This window comes from Vulpes lagopus, chromosome 9, assembly GCF_018345385.1.
Source record: "Vulpes lagopus strain Blue_001 chromosome 9, ASM1834538v1, whole genome shotgun sequence".
Taxonomy (NCBI): Eukaryota; Metazoa; Chordata; class Mammalia; order Carnivora; family Canidae; genus Vulpes; species Vulpes lagopus.
In genome coordinates, this window is record NC_054832.1 from 43,902,385 (window position 1) to 43,924,458 (window position 22,074).

At 44.5% G+C, this 22,074-nt stretch overlaps 1 protein-coding gene across 1 annotated transcript in view; it reads left to right on the plus strand.

The window, feature by feature from the left end:
• Positions 1–2,194: 2,194 nt before the first annotated feature.
• The window catches only part of PIP4P2 (phosphatidylinositol-4,5-bisphosphate 4-phosphatase 2), a 55,669-nt gene continuing 35,789 nt past the window's right edge, over positions 2,195–22,074 (plus strand). The window contains exon 1 of the mRNA XM_041769483.1: positions 2,195–2,344. Within this exon, the coding sequence (XP_041625417.1) occupies positions 2,239–2,344 (106 nt within the window). The 5' untranslated portion in view covers positions 2,195–2,238. The remainder of the gene's footprint in view (positions 2,345–22,074) is intronic.

Consider the following 22,074-nt stretch of genomic DNA (forward strand, 5'->3'; position numbering starts at 1 on the left):
TCAGCTTTCTTCATGACCCTTTATAATCTGCAGCTGGGACTGCCAGCCTCATTTTTTGCTTGCTTCTGACTGTGCTCCACCCAGACATCTGGTGCATCAAGAGCATTGCTCTATGTATTCATCTTTGCGTGCCCAGTAAGCACAGAATACATGTTTGTTGAATGACGCAAAGAACCACTGCAGAAAAAAATGATCTTTTGAGACCTTCGCTGTTTTCTGATTGCATTTTTGCCAGGCATATTCAAAACTTTTTATTTCTAAATCATTTTAGCAAACCACCAAAGTAAGACCATGATAAACACGAAAGCATGCCGGTAACTACGACTGGCTCAAAACATTTTCATGAATATTTTCATAAACTTCATTATTGTATGAGGTGTCAGGGACAACGCAGTCCAAAAACCAAACTAAAAGGGCAACGTATTTTGTCAAATTAAACTTGTAAAAGCCAACCCCGTCTGCATCGTTTCTACAAGGTGCTGCTACTAGAAAACAAGGACAAGCGCGGCCGGCACCGCTCTTGCAGAACTGTATTTCCTCTCAGACAACAGCTGTTGCAAAGTGATTTTCTAGCAAAAGCAGCAGCCCCCAAGCAGGAACTGACAGCCCCAGGACTAAGCTTTCGTGGGTAACCGCTGCGACGCTGCGCAGCACAGCACCCCTTGTCCCCCTCGACCAAGAGCTAAACTTGAGGTCTGTGTTGGCCGCAGTTCCTCGGTAATCAAGTCACAGGCCTTTCCTCTCACCCCCTTCCAGGCTGCTCTCCGCCCCTCTCCCCTGCTCCTGCTAAGGAAACGAAAAGGGTTGCAACTCCTTGCCCTGGGCCCTCCCGCCCTTCCTCCGCAGCCCTACTGTGCTCCCGGCTCCGCCCCTCCCCCCGCCTCCTGCCTTGGGACACAGCCCGGGGGGGGGGGGGCCCTCCCGGAGGCGGCGGCGGCACCACCAGCAGCAGCAGCAGCAGCAGCACCTCCGCGGGAGCCGCAGGCCCGGCCTCCCCCCGCCCCCCACCAACCTGGCCCAGCCTCCTCCCTCCGGCCCAGCCTCCTCCTCCCCGGCCCTGCCTCCTCCCTCCGGCCCAGCCTCCTCCCTCCGGCCCAGCCTCCTTCTCCCCGGCCCTGCCTCCTCCCTCCGGCCCAGCCTCCTCCTCCCCGGCCCTGCCTCCTCCCTCCGGCCCAGCCTCCTCCTCCCCGGCCCAGCCTCCTCCCCCCGGCCCAGCCTCCTCCTCCTCCCCGGCCCAGCCCCCTCCACGCCCTCCCCGCGGTCCAGCCTCCTCCCCTCCCCGCGGTCCAGCCTCCTCCCCTCCCCGCGGTCCAGCCTCCTCCCCTCCCCGTGGCCCAGCCTCCTCCTCCTCCTCCTCCTCCTGCGGCCCAGCCTCCTCCTCGCCCCCCCGCCCGGTCCAGCCTCCTCCCTCCCGCCCAGTCTCCTTCCTCCGGCCCAGCCTCCTCCTCCTCTTCCTCCTCCCCTCCCCAGCCCCCTCTACGCCCTCCCCGCGGTCCAGCCTCCTGCTCCCTCTGGCCCAGCCTCCTCCCCGCCCTCCCCGCGGCCCAGCCTCCTCCCGGCGGCCCAGCCTCCTCCTCCTCCTCCTCCCTCCGGCCCCGCCTCCTCCCCGCCCTCCCCGCGGCCCAGCCTCCTCCACCTCCTCCCCGGCCCAGCCCCCTCCACGCCCTCCCCGCGGTCCAGCCTCCTCCCTTCCCCGCGCGGCCCAGCCTCCTGCTCCCTCTGGCCCAGCCTCCTCCCCGCCCTCCCCGCGGCCCAGCCTCCTCCCGGCGGCCCAGCCTCCTCCTCCTCCTTCCTCCGGCCCCGCCTCCTCCCCGCCCTCCCCGCGGCCCAGCCTCCTCCACCTCCTCCCCGGCCCAGCCTCCTCCCTTCCCCGCGCGGCCCAGCCTCCTGCTCCCTCTGGCCCCGCCTCCTCCCCGCCCTCCCCGCGGCCCAGCCTCCTGCTCCCTCTGGCCCAGCCTCCTCCTCCTCCTCCCCGCCCTCCCCGCGGCCCAGCCTCCTCCCCTCCCCGTGGCCCAGCCTCCTCCTCCTCCTCCCCGCCCTCCCCGCGGCCCAGCCTCCTCCCCTCCCCGTGGCCCAGCCTCCTCCTCCTCCTCCCCGCCCTCCCCGCGGCCCAGCCTCCTCCCGGCGGCCCAGCCTCCTGCTCCTCCTCCTCCCCCGCCTCCTCCCCCTCCCCGGCCCCCTCCCGCTCCTCCCCCCGCGGCCCAGCCTCCCCGCGGCCCCGCCGCCGCTGCGGCAGTCATGGCTGCGGACGGGGTGGACGAGCGCTCGCCCCTGCTGTCGGCATCCCCGCCGGGAACCGTCACCCCCACGGCCCCGCCGTACTTGCAGGAGAGCAGCCCCAGAGGTGAGGCCGGGCGGGCCCTCCCGCTCGCTGCGCCGCGGCCGAGGAGGCAGGCCCCGGGGCGCTGCAGCTGGGGCGCGGCGGGCGGGGCTGCGGGCCGCGGGCCGGGAGCGGGGGCTGCAGACTGCGCCTCGCGCGGGCCGGGCCCTTGGGAGCGCAGCCCCCAGGAGGGCGGCGGGTGCGGGCGCGTGCCTCGCGCCCCTTCTCACGCGGCTGTGCGTGTGCGTGTGCGTGTGCGTGTTTCAGCACTTCTTACCCGGGGGCACGGGCGTGACAGGAGTCGCCGGCGCAGCCCCAGGTGCCGCTGGAGGAGGTGCCCAGCCTTCGCGGCCGTTCCTAAGCCCTTCCCGAGCTGAGAAGCCCCTAGCACTGCTCACCTTGGGATCCGTCCTTGAAAGGGCTTAGCTTGAAAAATGTGCAGAGCCTGCCCTCCAGCCCCCCCGCCCCCCGCCCCGGGCTCTGTGCAGTCAGGGAATTGTCTCACCGAAAGGAATAGCGGTAATCGATATTCCTAATATGTCTGAAAGTCCTGCCTTTCCTTATTACTCCCCTTTGTAAGGGGTGTGCGTTAGCCTTGCTGGCGGATGAGGGAGCATAGGAAGGAAGATGGGATATTTCTGATGCATTTGGGTGAGATTGAAATGAACTTACTTCTGAAAGTAACCCGGGCTAACCCTGCATGCATTTCTATTTATTTCACTTCTCAAGATGGAATCAAAAAAGATTTGATTAGCAGTGGGATCTGAAGAAAGAAGTGTGTATGTGTGTGAGTGTGTCTGTGTGTGTGTGTGGGGGGGGTGTTTAGCAAACTATTAAAAGATCTATCTTTGTTCTAAGCCTTTTAGTGGCTTTCTATAGTAGAAAGAAGGTGGAGTCACGATTTATTGAAAAGGGAAGGCAAGACTTGAAAACCACTTAGAGTTATGAAAAGAATGGCCAAAAAATATGGCACTTGCAAATGATGCTTAAGTGCATCTCTCCCTTTCCAGCCGAATATGAGAGGAGTTTAAGAAAACCCAAGGAGACAAAATGTTAATGCTTTTGAAAACATAGGCAGATCATGTTTCTTGTAACACAACTTCTTGTAAGTTCAAGTCTGGAATTGGAGCAGTTGTAGAGCAAGTTGAACTTGTTTAGTATTTAAAATTTCCACTTAATGGTAACATTGTCCCCAACTTGAAGAGGAACAATCTAGGTCTTAGTCAACACCCAAAAAGAAGCAGGACAAAGGAAAAAGATGTTTTGCTGTGAATAATTGTGATCAATCAGTTGAGAAATAAGGTGCAAAATGGGACAGAGACTTACCTACAGGAAAAACCCCAAGTCATGTTTGTATTAAAGGTGTATCAGAGGACACCAGCTGGAGGAATTTCCTTTAATGCACAAATTTGATATTAATATTGTACTGTTATCAAAATCGGGTCGGTCTAGGATAAGTTTAAACATTTATAAATGAATGTTGCAACTTCCCCAAGTCACCTTTTAGGGCAAAATATTTGCAGTTTATTAAAAGACAAGGTTTGGATTTAAGCAACTGTCCTATGACAGATTTTCATGTCCTCTGTCTTAAATTTTTTTGTATTTTTAGTCATAGTGGCTAAATTATTCCACAAATATATTCATGCTCATGGACCTGCTTATAGAGTTCTTTATCATTTGCCACATATTTGTCTAATCTGGTAAGACCAGATTAACTGCACAATCAGGTACAAATCACAGTTCAGCCACTGAGAAAAAGAAGTTTCATTCTAGGTAGCTAAATAACTGAAGAAATTCAATATATTAAAACACAAAATGCCATTGGGTAAATGTTAAAGATCTTACTGGCTTTATTTAATGATTCGTGATTCTAGCAGCATCCCATCTAGCAGATAGAAAGGAGTTTCAAAAAGCTGTACCAAATGAAAGACTTCCATGGGCAGAAGGGAATGGGAAAAAGGCAAAAAGTGGATGGGTTGTGGCAAGATCACTTTCGTTTAGGGGATGGCAGTGGTCTGTCAGGCAGATGACCTCACTAGTGCTAATAAGGTAGTTCCTGATTGACATTCCAAGATTCCATTTCCTGGTGAGGCCAGAAGTGTAATTAAGGCTGTATTTGGTGATGTGGAGCTTAGCATAAGTGACTCCATTTTGAGCCTGTTGTCTTGTTTTTAACAACTGATTTAGCAAAAAGCCATTTTGGCCTTATGATAGATTATAGTTGTGTTTTTTTTTTTTTCCTTAAACTGGTGAATAAGACAGGTTAGCTAATTAGAAACGCTAATTTCATGTGGCATAGTACCTAGGAAGCAAGAAGCATAAATTAGAAGTAAAGACATTTTATGTTATTGGCATTTATGTCAGAATATCTTTTCTTAAATAACAAATAAACATCTTCATAAATGTTTTGAGTGATACACAGATCTGATTCTAGGAGACCTGTGGTATTTACTCTTTCATTGACTCATTGGGCAGTATGGTATGCCAGAGACGGCTCTAGGTCAACAAAACTGACCAAACACACCCCTTCTTGAAACCCACGTTGAAATGGAAAAAAAGAATAAACACGGGGCTGAATTATTTGTATTGTAAGAAACTGTTCCTAGACCAGATGTTTTCAGTAGTTGCCAGGAATTAGTTAAAGGTTGGGATTCAAAAGATTAGAATAGAATGTACTTTTTGATAATGAACTTCGGTTTATGATACCATTTGTAATCACCCAGACTTTTTTTTTTTTAAGTAGTTAAGAGCCATAGCTAATGAATATTCTCTCCAGTTGAACCTTTTGCTATTTGTGTCACCACCATCTAAGAACACAAACGTCAGCTCTCACTCAAAGATGAAATAATCCATTTTAGGTTGAAAATTGGTCAAGTATTTGTAGACAGGTTATTGATAATGTAGTGGGAAGCAGTTAGTGTTTTGCATTTGGTTTTAGCATAATGAGAATCATGTGTGGTCCGTGTAACAGCGCACCTGGGTTTCTGAGTGGAATGCCTCTAGTGGTCTTCGCTGTCAGTATTGGATTCCTGCATAGAGTAGATCATCTCTCCTACTGGACCATTTTGACCATTTTGTGGTCAAAATGCTTCATTTGGTACATATGTCAGCTTTTATTAAGGCATAGAAATTAAAATCAAATAAATACACTTTTATGCTCATTTGAAAAAAGATTGGAAGAAATATCACAAAGCTTACACAACTTGGCTATATTTATTGATTTCTTTATTATCTGCTAATTTTATAGGTGGGATATGAGACTTTACATTTATGAGACTTCCTCTGTGAAAAATGTTTATATTTAGGGCTGTCTAATTATCTCTGTATTTAATTTGGGAAGGTGGCTATCTACTTCACTATAGTTTAAAAGAATTATTACACAGAGACAGTTTCATTTACCTAGTTCATTTCTGTCATTCATGCAGCAAATAAATACATGAGTACTAGCCAAGCTCTGTGGTAGGATGGGAAGAACAGTTATGGCCCCTCTTCCAGTTTAATGGGGGATATTGAGACATAAATTACACAATCATTTGAACAAGTGCACAGCGCAGGGGGATGAGGACAATGCCAGAAATGTATCTGGTGCCATGAAAATATGTAGTAACAAGATCTAACCTGGCTAGAGAAGACAGGAAAGGCATTCCTGAGACTTGATTGAGGTCTCAAAGTTGAACTTGGAAAGGGGTGGATCGGAAGGACATTCTAGACTAAGAAAACAGTACATACAAAGCCTTCAGGAGGATTGAGTGTGGTGAGTGCAGGGAACTGAAACAAGGCCAGTGTGGTTAGAGTAGAAGTACTGATGGAGAAGTGGGTGTGGTGGATGTTCTCCAAAGACCCACCTCTCCCTCCAAAGAGCTATGCTTTTTTGACATTCAAGTCCTTGGATGGGTCCCCTCCCTGAATCTGGACTGACCCTGTGATTCAATTTTGACCTATGGAGAAGAGAGCTGAAAGACTTTGGAAACTAGGACGTAAGAGGTGTTGCAGCTTTTGCCTTGGTCTCTCATAAAGTGCACCCTGAAGAAAGTAATTTGTCCTGTAAGAATTTGAATGCACTGAGACTACCATGCTTTGAGGAATCCCTAACTAGACAGGTGGGGAGACTACACAGAAAGGAGGATGCCGACCAGCTCTCAGGCCTGTGGATGAAGAAGCCATCTTGGATGCCCAGCTCAGTCGGGCCTTCAGATGACTCCAACCCAAGCCAAACTCTTACTGTAGCCGCATGATAGATTCTAGAACAATCCACAGAATCATGAAAGGTAGTATTAAACTGTTGTTTTAAGCCACTAAATTTTAGGGTGATTTGTTCTGCAGCAACAGATGACCAGAACAATAAGAATTGCTCAGTCCATGCAGGGTATTATTGGTCATGTTGAGAAATTTTGCCTTCAGCAAAGGGTTGATCCAGTTAGATCTTTATTATTATCATTATTTAAACTGAAATATATTTGGCACACAATGTTACATTCATTTTAGGTGTAGAACACAGTGATTAGTATTTATGTTATGCTCTGCTCACCATATGTGTAGCTACCATCTGTCACCATACAACACTGTTACAGTACTATTGACTATATTCCCTTTGCTGAACCTCTTATCCGTGTGACTTCTTCATGCCGTAACTGGAAGCCTGTATCTCCCACTCCCCTGTCCCCAATTTTCCCGCCCTCCTATCCCGTCCTCTCCACCCTCTGGCCACCATCAGTTTGTTCTCTGTGTTTATAGATCTGTTTCTGCTATTTGTTTTGTTTTTTAGATGGCATATGTAAGTGAAATCATACAGTATTTGTCCTTCTCTGTCTTATTTTACTTAGCGTAATATCCATCCGTGTAGCCATAAATGGCAACACCTTTTTTAATGGCTGAGTAGTATTCCATTGTGTGTATATGTGTGTGTGCATGTGTGTATACACGCCACATCTTTATCCATTCCTATGTTGATGGACACCTAGGTTGCTTCCATATCTTAGCTATTGTGAATAATACTGTAGTAAACATAAGGGTGCGTATATCTTTTCGAATTAGTGTCTTCATTTTGGGGGGTAAATACCCAGTAGTGGATAGAATTACTGGATCATATGCTATTTCTATTTTTAATTTTTTGAGAAACTTTCATAACTTGTTTGCCACAGTGGTTGTGCCAATTTACATTCCCACCAACAATGCACAGAGGTTCCTGTTTCTCCACACCCATTGACACTTGTTTCTTGTGTTTTCGATACTAGCCTTACTGACAGGTGTAAGGTGATATCTCATTGTGGGTTTTTTTTTTTTTAAGATTTATTTATTCATGAGAGACACACACAGAGAGGCAGAGACACAGGCAGAGGGAGAAGCACGCTCTATGCAGGGAGCCTGATGTGGGACTTGATCCCAGGACCCTGAGATCACAACCTGAGCCAAAGGCAGATGCTCAACCACTGAACCACCCAGGTGCCCCTCTCATTGTGGTTTTGATTTGCATTTCTCTGACTAGTGATGTTGAGCATCCTTACATGTGTGTGTTGGCCATCTGTATGCCTTCTTTGGAAAAAATGTCTATTTTTATTATTTTTTATTTTTTAAATATTTTATTTTATTCATGAGAGACACAGGCAGAATGAGAAGCAGGCTCTGTGAAGAGAGCCCGATGTAGGACTCGATCCCAGGACTCCAGGATCACGCCCTGGGCTGCAGGCAGGTGCTAAACCGCTGAGCCACCCAGGGATCCTAATTTTATTATTTTTTAAATCACTCTATTTCTAGATTAGAGAATGAATGGGACGGGAGCAAGAGTTGATGAGAATAGATGACTTGAGGGGCTACTGTCTGATTCAGGTGATAACCTGTGAAGATAGCATGGACTCAGGTCGTGGTAGGAGTGGAGAGACAAGATGATATTAAGGACGTAGATTAAAGTTGGGTTGATGGTGGATTGGCTGTGAGAGTGAGAGGGAGGTGGCAAGGCTATCTCTCAGAGTTCTGGTGTCCACAGTCTGATGGTGTGATTGCCCACAGTGAGACAACACCAGAAGAGCATCAAATCATGAGCTTAGTTTAAGACATGTGACATTTAAGAGTTTCAAATATCCAAGAAGAGATGATAGATGGGCAATTGCATCATAGGTGTAGAGTGGAGAAATGAGGCCTGGGCTGAAAAATATAAAATTGTGTCATTTGCCTATTGGTAACAGCTAAAAACATGGATGTTGGTTCAGAGCTTCCCAAGGCCCTACCGGTGTGCCACGCAATGTGCTGAGATAGAACGGACATGGGTTAAGATACTGGTTCTCCTCAGTCCTTAGAACAGCAGAAGCCTTTAGGCCAGAGGCCTCCCGCTCTGTGTAGCTATAGAAATATTGTCACTTTCTCTGTGTACTGGCATGTGAGGAAGTTGGGGAAGCTATATATGAAACTACTTAGGGAGAAAGAATAAAGTAAAAAGAAGAGAGAGCCTTGGACAAAGCTTTGAGAAACTCCAACATTCAGTAACTAGTTAGAGGGGGACGAGCCCCCAAGAAGGCTGATGAGTAGCTTCTAGGCAGGTAGGAGGAAAACCAAAAGACTCTAATATCACAGAATCAAAAAGAAGAGAACATTTCAAGCAAAGAGTGGTCAAACAGGTCAAAAGCCGCAAGAAAGAGCGAATAGATAAGAACTCAAAAATGTCTTTTGAACATTAGTTCAAAGGTCACATTAGTGACCTCACTGAGAGTTGTTTATATGCGTTTATAGTGTTCATGTTCAAATTCTTGGTAAAGAATCAAAGAATTATTCACTTCCATCTAATCCAATATTCTAATGTAGATTTATTTTAATTGTAAAATCACTTTAAAGCGACAACTTGCAGGAAGAGGCTAATATTCTTTTATTCTGAAACACTTAGGTTTCCTCTGAAATATAATTAGAAAGGCCTTGTCTTTTTCTTTTCACTTTTGTTTCACTTTTTTAAAATGTGCAAATTTGAGATTGCTTGAGAGAATCTTTTCAGTGACCAGAAAATAAATTGACTTTTGGTGTAAGGGGTAAGTTATTTACTACGTACTCCAGTACTTCTTACTTAGAAACTGTCCAGTAAATAAAGTGTATTTTTAGTGATCCTCTCCTGTCCGCTACCTGACGAAGTCTAAAGTTAGAAATGGTGCCTTAGGGATCCCTGGGTGGCTCAGCGGTTTAGTGCCTGCCTTCGGCCCAGGGCGTGATCCTGGAGTCCTGCGATCGAGTCCCACATCGGGCTCCCTACATGGAGCCTGCTTCTCTCTTTGCCTGTGTCTCTGCCTCTCTCTGTGTCTCTCATGAATAAATAAATAAAATCTTAAAAAAAAAAAAAGAAATGGTGCCTTAGTTTAAAGCGGGGCAAAGTTTCACCTCACTTAGAACTATGTTCTGCACTAGCCTAGAGTTTTATTGAGTGTTAGTTCAGGTTGCCATCACAGAATACCATACACTGGGTAGCTTAAACACCAAGCATCTATTTCTCCCAGTTCTGGAGGTTGAGAGGTCCAAGATCAAAATGCCAACAGATCGGTGTCTGGAGAGCTGTCGTCTTCCAGGTGGCGGAGTGCTGACTCCTTGAATCTTCCTCACATGGTGGAAAGAGAGCACGAGAGCTTCCTCTCTCATTCCTTTCCTTATGGCACTAAATTCATGCATGAGGGTTCCACTCTCCTGACCTAATAACCTCCCAAAGGCCCCACCTTCTAATGCCTCTACCTTGGGGTTTAGAGAGTCTACCTGAATTTTGAGAGGACGTAGACATTCAGTCCATTGCACTCAGTTAGAGTTCTTGAATACATTTGGGCAGTGTATTAAATTTTGGAACCTCCTTGTGTCCTTGCAAAGTTTAGGGTTGGCTGTGGATTGGCAGGAAAAGATGATGCCTACCCGGACAGAGACCTACACCTCATGTATAACCCGCTGTAAGATTGGATTAACTTTTCATTTTATTTGCCAAGGATTCTGAAGCCCACTGGAAGCCGGGTTCCCTCAATGGGTGGAAACAGATGTGGCACATTGGGAGCAGCTACCTGACAGCCTCGATAGGGGTGTGCACCAGCCATGGTGCTGAGTGAGTAGGGTCTTGCAGAGGCTTGATTTTGTGATCTGCTGAAGCTAATGCCACATTTAGGAGATTTTTTCAAATTGATTCTTGAAGCAAAGTCTGCTTCGCTGAGGCCATGTCGTTAAGGGAAAATAGAGCCCAAACATGGTGAAGTGCACCTGCTTCCAGTTTCCCAGTACTGTGGCAAGCCCATTTCCTATTAAGATCCTTTCCTATTATTAGGTGAGCATCAGTCTCCATGATTCTTTTATTCTATTTTATAATGCCTACATTTCCTCCTGGCTCTGCTAAGCATCTTTAATACATTTCATTCAGTCAGTCATCCTTTCAAATATTTGAATGCCTATTATAGTGTTCCAGATGCCTGGGAGCCTATGTTCCAGTTAGAGGCACATACAGCGAGCACTATAATTTCAGAGTGAAGAAAATAAAGCAGCGCTTGAGGATGGAGAGTAACTGGCCACATGGGGAGTGTTTCAGATTGCTTCAGGAAAGATACCTCAGAGATGACAATTGCTCAGAGACCTGGAAGATTAGCTGGAATCAACCACTGGAAGACAAAGGAAGAGGGTGCCAGGCAACTGGGACAGCAAGTATAAAACACACTGTTTCAAAACATAGAGGGCAGGGGGGTAGAGCCGAAGTGTGGCAGCAGGGATTGGGGGACTGGACCAGGGAAGATGACACTGCGTAGGTCACCGTCAGAGATGTGGTTGTATTCTGAGAGTAATGGGAAGGCATGGAGGGCTTGGAGCATGGGAGAGACATGAAATACTTAGTTTTTAAGAAAATCTTCCTGGGGGCGCCTGGGTGGTTCAATCTGTTAAGCATCTAACTCTTGATTTGGGCTCCGGTCATGATCTCGGGGTGGTGAGTCTCAGCCCCGCATCGGCCTCTGTGTTGGGTGAGAACCTGCTTAAGATTCTCTCTTAAAGAGAGGTTCCCTCTTAAGATTCCCTCTGCCCCTGCCCCCATCTCTTAAAAATATGAAGAAGGAAAACGAACCTGGTTGGCATGTGGAGAATGGAGAATTGGATTATTGGGGAAAAATAAGAAGAGACTAGTAAGATATGATACTAATTGGGAGGCTCTTAATGTGGACTAGGCAAGAGGTGATGGTGCTCTGAACCAGGGTGGAAGTGATGGAAACGGTGGGACGTGGATTCAGGACATATGTAAGCCTCGAACAGCAGGACTTGCTGATGGATTGCATCAGTGGGAAGAAAGGAATCACAAATCTCCAGAAATGACCCCAGCAATGAGGAAAAAATTGTTTTTTTTTTTTTTTCTAAGATAGACGAACAGGAGGAGTTAGGTATGTGGGGCAGGGGGAAGAAGGACAGTGGAAATCAATATTCTGTTTTTAGACACGTTGAGTCTGAAATACTTTTAGCCCTCACTTCACTGGAGGTATCGAGTAGGCAGTTGGACACACAAGTCTGGAGCGTGAAGGGACATCAGGGCTGGAGAGTAAATTTTGCTCACCAAGTATTTATCATCCGTGTACTAACACTTCACTGTGGCAAGAGGTAATGATCTCAATTTCCCATTTATTCCCAAGGACTCTGCATGTTGTTTTCAGGAATGTCAAACTTTTAGGGTAGAGCATTCTGTTAAAGTCTTGCAAGATTGCCAGATGGATGCAGATGTTAGCCGGATGACTACAGATGTTAGAGAGGAGAGCTAGCCAGATGGATGTTCATAACTCTCTTTGAGGGCGGTAAGCAACTATCTGGGAAAGGATCCAAATGGGGGAAAAGCAGACAACACTGGATCCAGTTTTGAGCTCAGCTACTGTGTGTTTTACTTTTATAAGGATGAAGAGATGTTGCATACACTGGGAATGGCATTCCTTTAATAGCTCGTCAGAGGAAATACATTCTACCTACTATTTTCTGTTCTTTTAAGAGAATTTCTCTATGTGAGGGGGGGGCGGGTAGGAAGATACATTGGAGTTTGTGTTGCTTTGGCACTTTTCTAGATTCTTTCCTTTCCCTGATTGATATAAAGTGAATTTCTTTTTCTCTGCAAGGATTTTTAAAAAGCGAAAAAAAATAGAAAGCCTGGCTCCTCTTGGTGGCCTTCAGGTGAGTTTCTCAAGCACTGTATAACTAAATCCTTCTAGAGTCTCAGGGATGAACTCACCACCAGGTACGGTTTAGCCTGTGGGAGTTCTCTCTGCCAGTGGCTAGCTGTTGACCTTAGAATAGTTACTCTACATTGCTATGCCTCAGTTTCCTACCTGAGAAGGAATGATTTAGTATGTTCCTTTTTGCTTTTTTGTTCTATGCCACAGTTATTCTTGGTGAGGGATCTGGACACACCTAGCTATAACTTTATAGGTGGTTGTCATGTTACCTCCCTCTTTTACTTCCACGGTCCCTCTTTCACTGAAATCCCTCTTCTATTTTCCTTTGAAAATTGGAAAGACAATATGTTGAACATCAAGGAGTATTATGTGACTCTTTTAGGCATTGGAAGCCCAAATGGCATGCAGTATTTTCTTCTGTAGAATGTATTTGTACGTGCCACATGACTGGTTAGGGCATTGTATCAAACCACGTGTTTGTAAAGGTAATGGCAAAATCTTTCTTTCTCCCATACGTTGTCAAGTTGAGATATTTAAGCTTGGTAGACTCATAATAGGGATTTTAAAACAGGATACTTCTTGTACGAAAGCCTCTAATTGTTCAACATTTGAACATGTGATTTCTACGGAGGGAGAATTTAGGGGAAGGTATGTGACAAGATGAAATTTTATAGTTTCAGAGATTTAAGTGCTAAGATTTCACAATCCAGAGGAAAAGCAACACATGGAGGTGATAGTAGATTTAAAGTGAGAAGACTTGCACAAACACCTGACTTGTTATTAATCTTAGGCCGTAGGATGTTTCCCCAAAAAACACTGATTTCTACTGAGCTGAATGAATTATACCCATTAATACAAAAGTATTTCAAAAATGCATAGGAAAACCATTTTTTGAATTTATATTTATAAATATATTTATATCATATATATATTATATTATATTTATATATAAATAATATTTTCAAATTTATATCACCAGAATCCTATTCTGGTGATTCTCCATGTAGAATACTTTGCCATGCTCAGTTAAAGAGTATTTGCATTTACTACCAGCCCTAAATTAAGACATAAGTTGTTGTTAAAGCTACCAGACATACCCGAATACAAGATGACCTAAGTGCCATATTTTAGAGCCTGCCTCACATCTCTGTGCAGGTCCGTGTACTTACACCTTGCATTTCAGTGTGTTTGATTTGATCCATTACTCCAGCCTGTCAAGGATTTAATGGGAGGGATCCTTCCTGTTCTGAAATGGAAAACACATCACTGTGCATATATGGTTTTACTTAAGACCATACTCGTTGCCTCATACTGGTATCATTTATTAGCCACTTCTAGTGTTTTCAAGGTAAGGGTGTACTGTTTACTTCCTATGAGTAGATGAATAAGAAAGGGGTTTTGGAAACTAAAACATTCAAATTCTACTCATCCATCAAAGCCTTTTTCTTTCATAGAATCCTTTCTAATCTCTATTACTGGAAGACATATGTTCCCAAATATCTCTCCACATTTCCATTGTATGGAAGTATCCCTTGACATTTCCTTTGTATATCTGTTTTTGTTTTTGTTTTTGTTTTTTTAGAGTATAGAAAACGTGAGAGAGTGAGCATGTGTGAAGGGGAGTAGAGGGAAAGGGAGAGGGAGAGAGAGAATCTCAACCAGGCTCCATGCTCAGTGTGGAGCTGGATGCAAGACTTGATCCCATGACCCTGAGATCATGACCTGAACCAAAATCAAGAGTTGAACCCTTAACCAACTGAGCCACGTGGAGGTGCCCCTCCATTATATATTTTAACATTTATGGTGTATATGAGCCCCTCAAAGGAGACAGTGAAGGAGATAGGATTCCTGTATCTTTCTTCGCTGTGTCCCTTACATAGCCCCTGGCAAATGATCAAATACATCTAGGCACTCAACAAATATCAGTTGAATGAATGAAAGCAAGGAAGGATGGCATGATGGGGATTTTGAAGTCACTCGGGGAGTGAAGCTTTTGCAGCTTGAGTAACAGGAGAGCGAAAGACAAAGCGATCCCGCAGAGCAGATAGCCAGATGTCCTTCCATGTTAGAAATGCCCTCATGGCAAAGGAGGGAGCTCCAGGGCGGTACCCTCTGCTGGCTATAATGAGGAACTTACTCTCTTGGGTTAACTTCTGGAATTCTTTAGCAATCTCTCTATTTTGAAATGAAAGTTAATCCATGAGATAAAAATATCTAAGCACTAGAATTTAAGGGACTTATTCACTAAATATCTTTATACATTCATTGTATGCTTAGAAAATAAATATTGTGGTTAGAAGTTCATTTTATTTCATCTGTGTGTCTGATTTTGCTTGGATTTATGGTGAATATGTGCCAGATTCGAAAATTGCTGAACTATTGACTTCATCTGGAATCTTTTAATCCCTAGGTCATTTTTTGTATGGGTGAAATATTTTAAGATAGAAAATACTGAGTATAATGTTATCATTCATCTAATTATGTCGGACCTTATTTGTTGTGTGTTTGTATTTTTTTTTGTGTGTGTGTGTGTGTTTGTATTTTAAGTAATCTCTGTGCCCAAAGTGGGGTTTGAACTCACAACCCTGAGATCAAGAGTGACATGCTCTACCAACTGAACCAGCCAGGTGCCCCTAATTATGTTGGACCTTACTTTTTGTGCCATGCTGTTTCATATATATATATATATTTTTTTTTTTTTTAAAGATTTACTTATTTATTTATTTGTGATAGACATAGAGAGAGGGGGGGCGTGCAGAGACACAGGAGGAGGGAGAAGCAGACTCCATGCCAGGAGCCTGATGTGGGACTCGATTCCGGGACTCCAGGATCGCGCCCTGGGCCAAAGGCAGGTGCTAAACCACTGAGCCACCCAGGGATCCCCTGTTTCATATATTTAAGCAAATAAAAGTACAAATCTGGTTGAACTTTTTCCTTCCCCACGTACTGAGGTCATTTTACCTCCTTATAGTCTCTCTTTTCTAAAATATCTTGTAACAAATTTGAGACACAATTATATTTGAGTTCATTTTATAACCGATTTATAAATACTCGTAAACTGTAAGTTATTGCTTAGTGTCTGTAAAGGGGTGTCTCTTTTTCTTTTAGAAATGCACAGTCTTTAGAAATGTAGACATGTGGTGAAAATGAGCTGTCTAGAAGAGTGACAGAATGGGAATTCTTTACCTCCTTAGGCTATGGGAGTTTCTCGAGGCAAGTGCATTTTTTTTTTTTTTTTTTTGCCCTGGGAGCGCCAGTTTGTTTTTCTGTACTGAAAGTAGGTGTCTCTATTTTTCTTGAAACAACATGCCTTCTTGGAAGCAATATTGCAAATAACAAATTATGAATGCAGCCATGCTTATAAACAATTTGATTTCACAGAAATCATGTCAGAAAAAAAATTGCATTTTGGGGGGAAAAAGATAAACTCAGTAATTGATAAAGTGAAAGAAGAATACATAACTTATTCACCGTCGATACTTGAAGAAAGCACTAGTGCCACAGGTGAAATGCATTATTAAAATGAGGCAGAAATATTGCCTTATGAGAAGTAGAAGCCGGAGCAGAAGCTTTTGTGATCCAGGAATTGGTCATTGGCAGGTCATCGGGCATTTCTTGCCAGCATCTCCAATTATGTGGCAGTGTTTTGACACAACCCAAATGCCTGGGATCACTAAGGGAGGGGAAGACAACAGATTAATAGCTCAGGGTGGAATTCAGTGCTCATGACTGCCTGTTAGATAAGAACGCCCAGTTTGCTGGTGCCTTGGGTCCTGCCATGGGCACACAGGAACCCTTGCAAGCAATATTGGAGGCATTTAGGATGTATACTCATACTGTTTCCAAGCTGATATTACAGCCACACTCAATAAGGTTTGGCTGTTTTTCTAGAGCTGCTGTGTGGATTTAATGGTAACAATTTAGAGAAAGGTTGCAGTATTGGAGGAGAGCTCAAGTATGCTAGAATGACCACCACCCTCCTCTCTCCCACTGCCACCACCCTGACACCCACACCCTGACACACACACTCTGCCCGAGTCAGAGTTAGATGCCCTCTCCTGTGCTCACAAAGCCCCTGTACGCATCCTTATCAGAGCACTTACCACACCAAGTTGTACTTGCCGTCTCACTGCCTTTCTGCCAGTAAGAACTCAGCTCTTTAACCCCTGGAGCCTGTCTCCTTCCCCTTGATTTTCCTGATATACATCTTGCACTGTGCCTGGTACACAATAGGTGCTTGCAACCCACTGAATGCTCACTAACTCCTGGGACCCCCACTCCCCAACACACACCCCTAGCGTGCCTGGCTGGCTGCTACTTTTCTCCTGATTTTAGCTGAAGGCCTCTTGACTTTCTCTGGCATCAGAGCTTGAGGCGGGGCTTATATCACACCTTCTCAGTTACAAAACTAGGTTTGCCCTGGAGCAGCAGTCCAACTTAGCAAATAAGCAAATCCATGTAGTAGGGTGTGGGCATGCACACTTCACTGCAGCATTCTAGCTCCCTAAGCCTTTGGGAAGCCCTTCTCCTGTACATGCTGGGGACGTTCCGGCATCACAGCTCCATGAAGTGTCTGGCCAGGTCTCCCCAACAGACAAGTAAACCGATAGAGAGCTACTTCCAGCTTTAAAACAAACATCGAATCCAGAGCATCTGGCAAATGCACCCATATGATTAAATTTGGCTCAACTCAGTGTTATATTCCATCCTCTTTGGTTTAACACTCTTAGGATCTACCCCCACACATATTCTCCACGTTTCTGACAATATATATTTTCAAACCCTTGCAATTCTCTTGGTGTATAAGCTGCTTCTCCCTGAGTCATGCTCTCTACTTGTCCTCCTGGAACATGTTGAGATCTGAGCTTAGTTATGGATGAGGACGAGTCTTAAGGAGAATGGCTGTCACTAGTGAGACAACAGCAGTTTTCCTGTGAGGGAAGGCTCATCTCTTCAAACACAAGAAGAAAAGCTGCTTTCTACTCATAAAGGAGGCTAAGAGTGACTCAGGGGTTCTCAACTCCGCTTGGCCCTATTCCATGTTTCAGGGGTCCACTCGTTTGCACGTGTTCCAGCTTTTACATGAAAGCATGGTAAGGCTGTGGATTTACCTGACATTATAATTTTGCAATCTATACAATTACATCTGTGTTTGATTTACAGCAGTGTAAGCCCTGTGACAATTGGAAGTAAGGGATATTTGAGGGCTACTATAGAAGTTCTCTGGTTCTCTGACCATAACTTAAGTGTTTAAAGACCTGAGTTTCTCCTTTTGTTTCTGCAAATGCTCCAGTGTTTTCATGGGAATCCACCCTCTATCACAATTTGAAAATCTGAATAATAATTGTTGCTTCCGTAATGGTCTAGTGAAGGAACCACAAACGTCCCAGTCATCTGCAGGGGGTAATCGGATTCATCAGGGTGCTGCTGCACATCACCAGTCACTGCCATACTGTGTCCCATGGTAAAAGAGCTCAGCACTGCATTTAAGCACAAGGCATGACCAAGCCATTTCTCCAACCCTATGTTTAAAAAAAGATTTATTTATTTGAAAGAGAGAGAGAGGGAGAGAGAGAGGGAGCAAAGGGAGGGGTAGAGGAAGACAGTGAGAATCTCAAGCAGACTCCCCACTGAGCACGAAGCCGACGTGGGGCTTGATCCCATGACCCTGAGGTCATGACCTGAGCCAAAATCAAGAGTCGGATGCCCGGCCAACTAAGCCACCCAGGCGCCTCCTCCAATCCCATTTTTGAGGGTCAGTTTCCTGGGATTACACTTGGTATGAGTTTTTGTGTCAGTTAAGACCTAAAGATAGAAACCACTCATATGAATATAATAGATTAGGTATGAAGTTGTTACCTAGGTAACTAAAAGGTACAAATACTATCCTGAGGTGCCAAGTAGGTAATCAAATGCAGGAAGCAGCTACCATGAGGTCTGGGCCAAGAGAACAGAGGGAAGTGATTGGAGTCACTAAGATGTAGTAATTTAGAGGTGGGGTCCTATGGAACTGAGACATGACTTCTAAGAGGCACCAGCCAACTCGTCCTGATGTCCCTGAGCTCTGGAGAAAGACTTTGTACACCTGGGAAAAGGGCTGTCAGTCCCTCCTTCCTCCCTGAACCCTGTCGGCTCCCTTTGTCACCTCCTGTGAACGTAGCCTGCAGCCAGCTGGCAAAGCTACAGTGTGGTCTGCAGAGTTCCAGCTCAAGCATGACAAAGCAGAGGAAGGTAGGTTGGGAACTAAGGGTCAGTAACCTAATAGGTAGCACGTTTACCTTCCATGCTGACGTCAGCCAGATGGAACCTTCTGAGAGTGTCATGGTTCTAGAAGAACCCAGGAGTCTCGCAGAATAGATTTATGCCTGTGGTTTCACAGAGAGGAGGAACAGAAGGTGGTCCTCCCCTTCTCGGTGCACACCTGCAGCGGAGACGTTTTACCCTGGAAGCAGAGAACCCAGCCAGCCAGGCTCACTGTCCCTCATCCATGGTCTCCACCAAGATCCCTGAAGGAGGAGAAAAAGCCGGCGGGGCTTTCCTCACAGGCTGGTCCGTTATGCTTTTCTTGCTCATGCTGTAATCAGAGTGTTCTAAAATATCTCTCATTTTAATTGGATGTCGTTTTTCAATTTTGATACCACATCTTTCTTTGTCAAGGGCCTGAAGGGGTGAATAAAAAGCGTGCGTTGGTTGAAGTAAGTGAATTAAACTGGAAAATATTGCCACTGAAGAGAGTTGGAAAGGAAGAACTGAGCTAAGAGAGGTCAGAGCAATCCAGCAAAACAATTTGAACCTTTAAAATGCTGGAGGATATATCTGGTAAAAAAAAAAAAAAAGAAAAAGAAGAAGTCTGGATTAATACACTAGGATGAATTAGCAGGACGAAGGGTTTGTTTGGCATAAAATAGACAAATTAGGTCTGTGTTGATGGTGGGAAAATGTAATTTGATTACCTGTGGGTTTACAGGATAATAATGGTTCCTTTGGAGGGTTTCAGGAAGACCATTATGTATGCCTCGTGATCCATATTCTTTCATTTTGTCTCTTTTACGAGTCTCAGTTTTTCTATGAAGTTTTTATTACCATGAGTGGATTCTTTTTTTATACTCTGTCCGATTTTTTTTTTATTTTCCATCTTCCTTCTCCTCATCCTCTTCCCTTTTAGCTCAGATCTGATTCTTCTCTGTGTGTTCTACAGAATTCTCACTCGTCATTACATATTTTGCTTGCATTAAATTATTCACTGAGGGAGACAATGGTTATTGTGGAGAAACCTCTGGGAGTGGAGTCAGCTCTTGCCTTTGCTGAAGGCTAGATACAAATTTGTTCAAAAGTTAGAATCTCCAGGCTTCGGTTTTCCATAGGTTGAAGAAATTAGACTCTGTAATTCCTAATATTGCTTGAATTTCTAACAGGGAATATAATTCTGGAATTTTGAAGGAATGTTTCAGGACTGGGGACTCCTAACAAATACTGCTCACATGGAGGAAAAGAGATTTTTCACTTAGGCAAACCCCATGGAGAAAACGACCATTGTTTAAGTAATAAGTCTCTTCCAAAATGAAGACTTTTTGTGACTCTCAATATCTAATGATCCTGAGTTCTGAGATTACCGTGGGCTTTTTATCCAGGGCAGAAATTTGAAATAGGTATGATAGTTGTGATCTGTTGACTTTTAGAGTGAAAAGAGAGAGAATAAACAATCTAAATTGCCAGTTGTCACTAACGGTAGAATGTATGTCTGCAATTAAAAGTCCCTTACAAAAAGGAGGTGGGGTTATAGGTTAAGGGTTGTTTTTTTCTTTTGTTTTTTGGGGGTTTTTTTTGAGGGAGGGAGGTTAAAGTACAAGACATATCTCTGTATCAGCTTAGGGCTGAAGTAATGGACAGAAAATTGAGACAACAGGCCTGGAAGCACTATGTAGTGGAGCAATTAGGCTGCTGCATCTGTCATTCTATTGATCTTTTGGATTGATTCCATTTATCTGGTGGGCCAGGCCAGTGTCTCCTGACTACCTCCCCTCTGTCAGTGCATATTTGGAGGGTGTATATATATATATGTATATATATATATAGTAGAGACCCTTTCTTCAGGGAGACTTACTTGGATGTTAGGACCCAAGCTCCTTCCTCTTCAGTGAGAGCAGCAGTAGTATACTGTTATTTTCCCAAGAGAGATAGATGTGTCTGAGTGATTCCTTCATCCATCCTTCCTTCCTTCCTTCCTTCCTTCCTTCCTTCCTTCCATCCATCCATCCACTTATTCAATGAATAGTCACTGAGCATCTCTCATACACCAGGCACTGTGACAAGCACTGGTGAGTCAGTCCCAAACAAGCCCAACAGACTTTGGTCTCATGGAACTTAGAGCCTCTCCCATCTTAAATTTCTGATCTTTCTTCTTTCCCCTTCCCTCCCCTTCTCAAGCCTCCTAAAGATTCAAGTATATTTTTGTCATAATCAAAAGCTTTTTTTTTTTGATGGTTAAAGATTATGTGTGGCACAAATCTTAGAGAAAAAATTCACGGGGTTTTGTTGGCTGTGCTGCACTGTAAATGCTTTTTTAAGGTCCCCTATTGGGATTTTTAGATTCCTTGGAGCAAAGCTTTGGCCTGTTGAAGTAGGTGAGCTTTACTAGCCATTTATGTATACGGCAGTGTGTGGCCTCCTCCCCTCATCCTCAGTGACTTGTTTTCTTTGTGAAATTCTCTTGTCTTTAAATTTCTTTTCTGTCATATTATGTAAGATGGACACCTGGAATTATGGGAGAACTACTTTATGTTACTTCATAAGAAAAAGGCCAGCGAAGAAATGGCTTTTTTTAATAATGCTACTAATTATTAATATAACATTTATTATTATACACCAGGCAGTGTATCTAGAATTTCTAGTGTGGTATGTATTTGTTTTTCCAGAACAATATCTTCTTTATTGAGATCTGATAAAGTAATCTGCAAATTGCAAGGGCTCCAATGTACTGTTGACTCATTGTTCCTTTAACCTGTTTTTTTCTTCTTGATTAATACATGACAAGCCACTCTGGATCAACTTCAAATTCTTTCAAGGATTTAGAGCTATTTTTATAATTTAAGACATCTATAGATTCTTTTCAAGTTTAGTACTTGGCAGTGTTCTGGTATACACCTCCCAGAAATCTATGTGTATTGTCATATCAAAGTGGCCTCTTTTGGAGCCTGACTGCTGTGGACTTCAGCTTATTGTGAATTATTTATTATTATTTTTTAAAAAGATTTGTTTTTTGTTTTATAGAGAGAGCATGTGCATGCAAGTGGGGGTAAGGGGCAGAGGGAGAGCATCTCAAGCAGACACCTGCCCTGCTGGGGCCCACCTGGGGACTCAATCCCACAACCCTGAGAGCATCACCTGAGCTGAAACCAAGAGTTGGAGGCTAAATAGACTGAGCTACCCCAGGTGCCCCTTATTATGAATCACTTAAATGAGTAGCACTTATTGCTAATCCTTTGCTAGTCTAAAAAAATTCTGTATGATAAACCTCAAGGATGCCAGGTAGTAATATGTGGATTTTAAACATACCATGTGTGCTATACTTTAAAAATACCAGAGTTCAGAATCTAATTCAGTGGATAGAAAATC